Source organism: Clytia hemisphaerica, unplaced genomic scaffold (assembly GCF_902728285.1).
Source record: "Clytia hemisphaerica strain Z4C2 unplaced genomic scaffold, Clytia hemisphaerica genome assembly, whole genome shotgun sequence".
NCBI classification, from domain to species: domain Eukaryota; kingdom Metazoa; phylum Cnidaria; class Hydrozoa; order Leptothecata; family Clytiidae; genus Clytia; species Clytia hemisphaerica.
This window is the reverse complement of record NW_027104122.1, coordinates 62,345-72,221: the sequence shown is the minus strand read 5'-3', so window position 1 is coordinate 72,221 and position 9,877 is coordinate 62,345. Positions and strand designations below refer to the sequence as shown.

The 9,877-nt window shown below is 36.5% G+C and overlaps 1 protein-coding gene across 1 annotated transcript; it reads left to right on the top strand.

Annotated features, from left to right (window-relative positions):
- Positions 1–227: 227 nt before the first annotated feature.
- LOC136813537 (coadhesin-like) lies at positions 228–5,177 on the top strand. Its single transcript, XM_067070051.1, has 9 exons — positions 228–347; positions 595–742; positions 1,150–1,385; positions 1,847–2,017; positions 2,669–2,839; positions 3,071–3,241; positions 3,558–3,728; positions 4,170–4,334; positions 4,788–5,177. Exons 1-9 carry the CDS (start codon positions 260–262, stop codon positions 5,126–5,128), a joined length of 1,662 nt encoding a protein of 553 aa, XP_066926152.1. The 5' UTR covers positions 228–259; the 3' UTR covers positions 5,129–5,177.
- Positions 5,178–9,877: the final 4,700 nt, after the last annotated feature.

Below are 9,877 nucleotides of genomic sequence, written 5' to 3'. Positions count from 1 at the left end.
CGTAAACATTATCAAGTTTGAACAGCTTTGAAGGGGAAATCGAGAAGATGGTAAACATATTTTTGTATTGCACATTACCAAAAAACATAAGAAAAGAGTTCAATTGTGGCTCGCGATGAATACCAAATATGGATATTGACAGTCTCCTCCTCGTATGATATATTACTGGTTCAGTACAGAACATTGATGGTGAAATGAAAACTAAAAATGTATATAAAAAAGGTTGTTACTTTTAATTTTTCGTTTAATCTGCACTCACATGTCAGAAGAGCACACGAAGAAAAAATCTAGAAACATGTTAGTTACATTTATTTTGATCCTATCGTTGGGGTTGCTGCACGGGAAAGGTAATTAAGATAGATTTTTGTGTGTTTATATCCCTGATTATATTTTGCAAATAAGGTATTGTAATGTTGGGAGATCCAGTCATTTCTACTAAACATTCGTAGCGAAATTCCTGAGGTTTTACGCTTAAAATTACTTATCCGGAAAATAGGATCTTCGCCCCTCCAATTATCTTCCTGTACATGCATCAAAAAGATTATCAACCCTATAGGATGAAAATAAAGGCACCCTATTCTTAATGATTTTCAGATTGTCCGGTTCGATTCGAAAGAAAAAGATGCATCAAGACAAACCGAGTTGTCTATCACACACAAATCGCAAATAACAGAGATTCGAACAGTGCTATTTTTACTGGAAAGCAGGTCAACTGGGGAAACTTTAAAGACTCCCTTCAAGAGTAAGAAAATATACATTTTTTTTATAAGTACAAACTATATAAGAACATAAGGCTTCGCTGGCCAAAATGTTAAGAACAAGTTAAGAATATTTTAAGGCTTTGTGGACTCAAAAACATCCTATTTCTTAGGAAAATAGTCAAAAATATTCACAAAATCGTCAAAATAAGAACATGCTCAGAACATTTTTAGGCTTAAAACTCAAAAAGTTAAGAGCATCCGAAGGGTGTTTTTTTGAGACAAATTGTCAAAGCCCCGTGTAGCCTCCATTTTTCTAATCTTTGACAGTCAAACCCTGTCGACTCAAGAATGTTTTTCAAAATGTTACACCGTTTCAGGAGTTAAAGTCAACGATTGCTAAACAAATATTCATTTTATTCTACTGACAAAGTGACTTCATTTATTCTAGGTTATCCTGTGAATGTGCAAAGAGAGCGTTACAAAATGGCGTTGCTTTTGCTTTGGGAAGTTTTGCAGAATGTTGGATAGCTACCAACGAGAAAAACTTTAATATGAGTTTAGCAAATCCTTGGCAAAAATCTGATCGTTGCATAGGACATGATTTCAAGAAGTGCGATTCTACACACAAACTTTGTATTGGTGGAATCGGAACGCAGTATGTTTATAACATTGGGGATCAAACGGGTATGCTTTATTGATTGTTTTTTCAGATGAGATGGAGTTTTTATAAGATAATTTAATAATTGGTCATTTGAAGTAATAAAAATGAAGTGTTCTTTAGAAAAAGTAACAAAATTACTAGTTAATGACCAACCAAATCAAATAAGAGCTTGTAAAAACTCCATCTCGTCCCTTTTTTTTGCAATTTTGAGGATTTCGAAAGAAAAAATATAGCTTCTCTTGCTACACATGGTCTATTTAATGACCATTGTTCTTTCATTTTCTATCACAGTAAAGTTAGTTCTGTAAGTTAGAACATCCTCTATACGATAAAAAATAATGAATAAAAAATAAAAATCCTGAAGCTCACAATATCCCGACAAACCTGTATACTTTTTTTGGTGCACCCAGTAGATGTCCATACTACTTACACTACATACTACTTATCATTTATAGTGACATTTTCTGTTCAACTTACTTCATAGTTGATGGTGAATGGGGAAGCTGGAATTCCTTCACAAAATGCAGTAAAAGTTGTGGTAGGGGATTTCAGATTCGTTCAAGATCTTGCAATAACCCACCACCAAAATATGGAGGAAAAGATTGTCAAGGACCAGCCACACAGAATCAAGTCTGCAACGTCAACTCTTGTCCGAGTGAGTGATACACGTTTTTTTAATAAGAACATCCAAAAATTTTTAAGCCTTCGGATGTTCTTAACTTTTTGAGTTATAACCCTAAAAATGTTCTTGGAATATTCTTATTTTCTCCTTTCTGTGATCATTTTTACCCAATTACTTAAAAATTCGGGGTTTTTCGAGTCCGCAAAGCCTATAGATGTTCTCAACTTGTTCTTAGCATTCATAGTTTGTTCTTATTAAAAAAACGTGTACTCTATTTCAAGTACTAGTATTGAAGTGTTAAGCGACCGTAGCGCAGTGGTAGAGTAACCGGCTACGGTGCGCATGGTGTGGGTTCAACCCCAAATCGGGTCATACCAAAGATTCCTAAAATGGTACTTGATACCTCTCTGCTTGATTCTCAGCACTTAGAAGGATCAATGGTAAGTGGAGCAATCTATGGGAAAGAGTGACACTCTCGCCTACCTTCGGCTAAAAAAAGAAACCTTTGGGTTGCCTCTGACTGCCGACTAAAAAAAAGTAGGTCAAACAAGATCGTTGGAGATTGTTGGAAAATTTAATTTCCAGCCTGCAAGAACATTAAGAAAACTTATACTTAACATAAACACACCCCTGTATCAAATTTTAACATCGCGAGATATATATTTTTAATAATCTCAACCTTAGTCAATGGTAAATGGGGAAATTGGAGTTCCTTCACAAAATGCAGTAAAAGTTGTGGTAGGGGATTTCAGATTCGTTCAAGATCTTGCAATAACCCACCACCAAAAGATGGAGGAAAAGGTTGTGTAGGGTTGGCAAATGACAGCAGAGCCTGTAACGCACAAAACTGTCCAGGTAAAATTATATCTCTAAAAGACTAGAATTTCCCTGAAATGTTTTCTTTAAATAGTCAGGAAGAGTCTTCTGTTTCAGTATTCGGCCCTAACAATATGTTGACGAAATGGCACGTAACCGTCGAGATATCTTACTACGAGAAATAAGTGTTAAAACTTTTCTTGATTTTATCTCAAGCTAATTCCACTATTTATGGTATATTTGATATCTATCTTTATTATTCATTAAAAGTTGACGGCAAATGGGGCAACTGGACTTCCTTTGGACCATGTACAAAAAGCTGTGAAGGAGGATTTAAGATTCGATCAAGAGCTTGTAATAATCCACCGCCAAAATATGGAGGCAAAGATTGCGTAGGGATATCCGTTGAAAATAAGACCTGCAATCTTCAAAATTGTCCAGGTACACAGAGTTTTGTTTTAGTGAATCTGTATTTCATTTTTACTATCATTCATGTTAAAGGTTTTGTTTTTAAGTAAGAATGATATCGTTCGCTTTACTCATCAATTTTAATTCACAAGCTATTTCACGTTGGATTGAAACGGATGTGGAGCAAGATCGGTCAGAAAGACAAAAAGAAAAACAATTTTTGCTTATACACCATCATGTCATGATATGAAATAATATGTCTGGCATGAAACGGGAAAAATTATGTAAAAATAAAACCTTTGATTTTGAATAGGTATCCTTTAATAAAAATGAGCTTTTCTATTTCTAGTCGATGGTAAATGGGGAAATTGGACTTCTTTTGGTTCTTGCAGTAAAAGTTGTGGAGGAGGATTTCAGATTCGATCAAGAGCTTGTAATAATCCACCACCAAAATATGGAGGCAAAGATTGTCAAGGAATGTCCAAAGAAAATAGAACCTGTAATACACAAAATTGTCCAGGTATATTGGTACAATCTATTAACTCTTTAATTAGAACTGAAATATTGGCCTCCGCTGCTAGCGAGTGGTATAGATTACTCTCTGTAATTCGAAAGAAAAGTTTTGGTCCCTTAAAATTCGAGAAATTCGAAATGAGATCAGATCAGGTGTAGAAATTTTCGCGTATGGAATCAAGTTTTGCGGCCTCTTTTTGTACCTAATATCATTCCATTTTCCTCGTACAGAGGTTCTGGAAAATAACGATATTTTGGAAGGACTAAATTACGCGTAGATGGCCAAAATTTGCGAGAAAAAAAATAATCCGCTCTTAATTAGATTAATTATAAATGGGAACAAAAACAATCTTAAAACTTTATTCTATAAAGAAACTTAAATAGAAGTTTTATTAAAGTTCCTTGCTTCTATTTTCTATATATTTGTTTCTTCTGTTTTTTTCCACAGTGAATGGAGGTTGGGGAGCTTGGTCACTCTATGGATTATGCAGTAAGAACTGTGGAGGTGGTACTCAGCAACGATCAAGAACATGTAACAATCCAGCACCAAAGTATGGTGGAATTAAATGTCCCGGTGCAGCCACTGAAAATCGTGCTTGTAATGCTCAAAGCTGTAAGACCAAATTTCTATGTTAGAAATTTTCTTGAAGCTCCTCTGGCTTCACTTTAATACCGTCCGGTAAACGCCATTCAAACACCCCACACTCAAACGCCCAGGCGCCATTCATGCTTTATTACTGAGTACAACTATCCTTTCCTTCGGTAGTGCTTTGACCTTCGATGCTTATAGAGAGACAATTTTCAAAAAGTCCCTTAGAGAGATTATTTTGACTTTTTGTTGTTTTTTTATAACCCAGAGACTCGGGAAGGTAAAAATACCGACCCTTATAGTCCGCACATACCCAGCACCTATTTTGTCTATCCCCTCTCCCGAGGTTTCGACAAAGGTTGCCGGTGGTTTGGACTCAAAATCTTAGAATTCATCTTCAGTTCTGAAATTTTTCTTTACTTCTCTCTATTTTCGATAATCAATCAAAGGCTTTTTTTTTGAAAAATATTTTTTCAGGTTGGTCTTCTTATAATGAAGTGAATCTGTGTAACGGAAATACCAAAATGATCAAATGCCCAAAGGTTACACAAGTAATTCGATTGTCTGATTATTTTTATGGTCGGCAATCATCTACCGTATGTCCATCGAGCAGTGGCGGGGGTTGGTTCATTGGAACTTTAAAAGACAATGTCAGATGTCGGGGTGGACAAACACCAATCCGTAACAGTTGCGAGGGTAAAAACTCGTGTACAATTTCTGCAACAGATACAGCAATGGGAGGCTATCCATGTCCGACTGGACAAAACACAAGGCGAACGGAACCATACGCTTATTTGAAATATAGATGTTATGGATAAATGATGTAATATCAATTTCGTTTTTCAGAAAATATTCGATATAATCATTAAAAAATTCAAATAAGAGGAGTTTATATACCTTAAGTGGATAAATTGTGGCGGGGATTAGATTTGGTGACAAATTTAACGAATTTTTTTTAAGATATAAATTTTATGGAGAATATGCATTTCTTATTAAAATACCACGTGATTTTTAGTTTACCAGAGATTAAAACCTTTCCACTTGCCAAATTAAATCGCCGCCAAATTTTACAAAATTGAGCATTCGCCAAATTAAATCCACGCCAAAATTTATCCACGTAAGGTATGTTCTGAAACCTACATACAATCCAGAGCATAATCATAGAAACACGTGACTTTAAAGCCCTCTCCACTCTATACAATGTCGGGTAAGAGGTTCAGGTTGCTGGGAAGTTGGTTACACATTGTAGGTAGATTAGCCTAAGACACGTCTGTAGGGGCAGAGGAAAAGTTAATTTTGAGGTGTTATTTCATTCTTTTTTGTCCCCGATTGTAGTTCCCGAAACTAAATGATTCTTGTATATATATATATAATCTTTAACCAAAAGGCAACTGAATTTAACAACTTAATTAATTTATCCTAACACAGAAAAACTGAAATCAATTCATTGGGCTCTCCCAGAAAAAATCCGTTCATGGGGGGTGGAGGATATATTATTTTTTTCATGAATTACCCCTGGACATTTTGATTTTTAACCCCCTGGACACGGGTTATACCCCTGGACAAACATTAAATCAACCCCATGGACACAAAAAATTACCCCTGGACATTGGAATTTACCCCCTGGACATTGCAATTTTTTGGTATTTTTTCAATACCCCTGGACAATTCATCCTCCACCCCCCATGAACGGATTTTTTCTGGAAGAGCCCATTTAATATAAACTACAGTCTAATGTGACGTTCTATTTTTTGGATAAAGTCCTATTTTCGATTAAGATTTTTGTTCAATATTTTAAAAAAGAGGAAGAAAGGGTTTTTAGGAGAAATAGAGACTAAATTGAAAGAAAATTAAATTTGGTGAATGACCTATAAATTTATATTTGGCAGAAATTTTTTTTGGCGAATTTGGCGAATTTTCTTTCCGCCAAAATGTCTTCCTTAAGGTATTCTTTATACTGTCGTAAAAGGTCTACAAAAACAAGGTAGGTAATACATATAAGGGTGTTTGCATCTGTTTGCATAAGTACGGGGAGGGGTGTGTTGTTAGGCAAAATGAGTACCCGGTAAATGTGAGCGATAATAGTGCATAACTCGCTGCTTGATAGAAATACATTGGTGTCTGGGCTTAACGAAATTATAGAAGATAAGGTGAAATATACATTTTTGAAATTATGATTTATTTGTCTACATAATATACAGTCCCAGGCTTTTAGGCCTTACTCTAACCTAGAAATCTAAGCTAGTTTGATTCAGTCAATTGTATAAATCTGATGGTTAAGTTGTGACTGAATAACTAGCTTAGGGACAGTAAACTCGGTAGCTTATCAACTGACAACAACGACAACTCAAATTTCGCGGCGAGGGATAACGTAAACTCACATAATTTGCATAATTATTCGTCGTTGACTTAATTCGTTTCATATCAAAAATATGAAATCACGCCACACACAGAACACAATATCAAAACACTAGCCGGTACCCGGCGTCGCACGCCGGTTAAGCTGTAGCTGAACGCACTAAAAGTCCTTTGGATGTTGAAACTGGCTTAAAAAAGCTATCAAATAAAAAAAAGAAATCTCTACAGTATGTGGCCCCCAAAACGGCGATCAAATTTGAAATTTCTCTCAAATCTAGTGGAAAAGAGATTTTACAAATATTTTTGCTGCATGAGAACCTTTAACATCTCTACTTTATTTCCTGGAAGTTCTTTTTCAAAATTTTCAATTTCAACAATATTTTTCAACCGCTTAAAGATAGGTAGCTTTTTTCTAATGGCCCCCAAAACGGAGGTTTGAAATTTTAGTGATTTCTCGAGATATCTTTAAGATATGAATACAAAATTTTGACCATAGTTTTGAAATATGATTTCGAGGGTTTTGGGCATAAATTTATTTGATAAAATTTTTACAGTATACCCCTGGTTGTCAAAATGCAGGTTTGGGGCCCCCAAAACGGAGGTGTAGCTAAAATCAAATTATTAAGCCCAGTGGTAATAGGGGGAAAAACTATGAACTATTATATAACTCAAGGTGATAGGAATAGAATTCCAAGATTTTTTGCTTTTTCTCATATTATTTTAGAATTTTCGGTTTTGTCAATGATGATTCTAGGGCTCCAAAATACTGGTTGACCTTCATGATGCTATATCCATCGATGATGCTATATCTTTTACCCAGCCTCTAAAGTCACAGATGTATTTGCATTTTCTGAACGGCATTAGGTGTAGAAAGTTTCCTATACCCCGTTTTCATAACCATAATATCCAAGGAGCTAGTGTGAGTTATATGCAATTTTTATCTAATTTTGCTGTTCAAATATTTCCTTTAGACGCAAATATGTTATGTTGAATCCGTCTCAAACCAGCAAAAACATGCTCATTTTTAAGTATAACCATCATTCTTTCAAAATAAACAAAAATCGTTTAATTCTGATAAATCTACAAGTCAGAATCTTCATTTTAATGAAAACCTCCGTTTTGGGGGCCATATACTGTATAATTTCTTTTATAGGTCAAAAGTTATCAGAAAGAGCATCGTTTACTGTACCAGTGAAACGACTCTGCAGGTAGTTATTTTTCTCGCTTCGCCAATTTGCCAGCTCCAGCTAAATCATCTGCAAAGGCAACACTTTTGATGGGATCTTCTCCTAGTTGTTCCTGGATAAGTTCTTGTAAGGGAAGGAGACCGATGGCATAGGTTGGCATTGCAAGGGGGTCTCCTTGGGTAGTACCTTCCTCTGAACTGATTTCCATACCACCACTAACAAAAAGTCTCGATTTTCTAGAGTAACAGTTCGATACATAGGTGGCAATAGCGGGGCAAAGCGATTTGATATTATGTAGAAAAGATTTTCGGTTTAAAGAATTGAACGCATTTGAAGCATCTACTAAAAGTATGGCATCCGTAGCCTCTTCCTCAAAGATAGTATGCATGGCATGTACTGCTGCTTCACAACCAGCTTTCTGGCCAGCACATACTTGGAGAGAGCCAGCAGCCTTCATAATATCGTTCTTGACAATTGAAATCAGAGTTTTACCAAAAATTCTACGCAGCACCTCCCCAATTCCGATGGGTCTAACCCCAGGATCTTTGTCGAGGGGGATCAAACGACATGAGAGGAAAGCTTCAAGATCCCTTTCCGATGATTCAGGGTTAATAGAATGTCGACATAGTATCTTGAGCATGTTAGCTAAGCTTGTCCGTAGGTCCTCTCCGGTTTTGCCATAGTTTCTTGACGCCAATATTCTGCACCATCCATTAGCATCCATACCTGACGGGCCTGCAGCCCCTTTAGTTTTTAAAGCAGCAGAGAGTATGGCACAACTGTCTATTTGTTCATAAACAATTGGATCGATTTCAATGATATCTGCATTTCGTAAGACGTCTGGCTCTGGCTCCAAACTGAAAGGGTGAAGGTCACGAAGAATGGTTTTAGTGTTGGTATCAAGGTCAAGAATTCCTTTGGATCACGAGTTTTCTAAAAGTCTAAGTGCTGCTTGAATATTGCCTCGAAGCATGTGTTTTGTGAATTCCTTTGTGATTGAAAAGGCAGATTGCTTTTGGGAGTTTTTCATACGTGATTGGATTTCTCTGGCTTCTCTCATTAATTTATCAAAGTCACCATCTTTCCATGCAGTCAGTCTTCTATCTAAATCTGTTGTGTGCTCTTTGCTTTTTGAGCGTTGATGTGGCTTCTGGAGCAGAAGAGCAGGCATACACATGAGCATCTTTGCCGAAATGTTAGATAAGTCTTTTGAGTTTTGGTTCCAGTAGGTTATAAGTTTTATCATTTCATTTATGTACTCTTTACCGGTTCTGCCAGATGGGAGGAGAAAAAGATTCTTGCGAAAAAAAACAATCTCCTCATAGCAAGAGTTTATTACTTGAAGTAAATCGTCTTTTGTATGAAGTCCCCAAATTTGGTTTCTAGGTTCGGTATTTTCAGGTTTGTTTTGAATTGATGTGGTTTGTAAGGTTGGCCCTTGGTTGATGGTTTGGTTGTTCCGAGAGGGCTCGATTAGATCTGAGGTGCTGGCTGGGGGCGACACGGTCAATGCTGGGGCAGGAGGTGGTAGTGGTGGTGGCGGTGGTGGTTGATTGGCACTGCTTAAACTTTTGCATTTTTTTCTGTGGTTTGTTCTCCCTGATTTTGTAGTGAACGTTCGATCACAAAGGTCACAAGGAAAATGTTGCTGTGTATTGACTTGAAGCGTTTGTGATTGCGAGTCTGGTAGTATCTTTGTAGATAATGTCTCATTTAGAATTGGGGTTTCAGTCGTTCTGTTTGGCAAGATATTGAAAAAGCTTTCACCAGGTTTGAGTAAAGTCTTTTTAACAAAATGTCTAGGTTGACTTGGTGCTTGATGATGGACTTCAGGTGGGGGGACGTTGGGTGAATATCCATAGGCAGCGTCCAGTGCAGGTGGGGGTGATGAAAATGCTAATTTGTTTTGGTTTGGTTCATTGTTTTTGTTTGAATTTTCACGAGATATGCTTGTCATTGTAGCTGGAGATAACAGTATAACACAATACGAAGAACTCTGAAGTTGTACATACGTCTGAACGA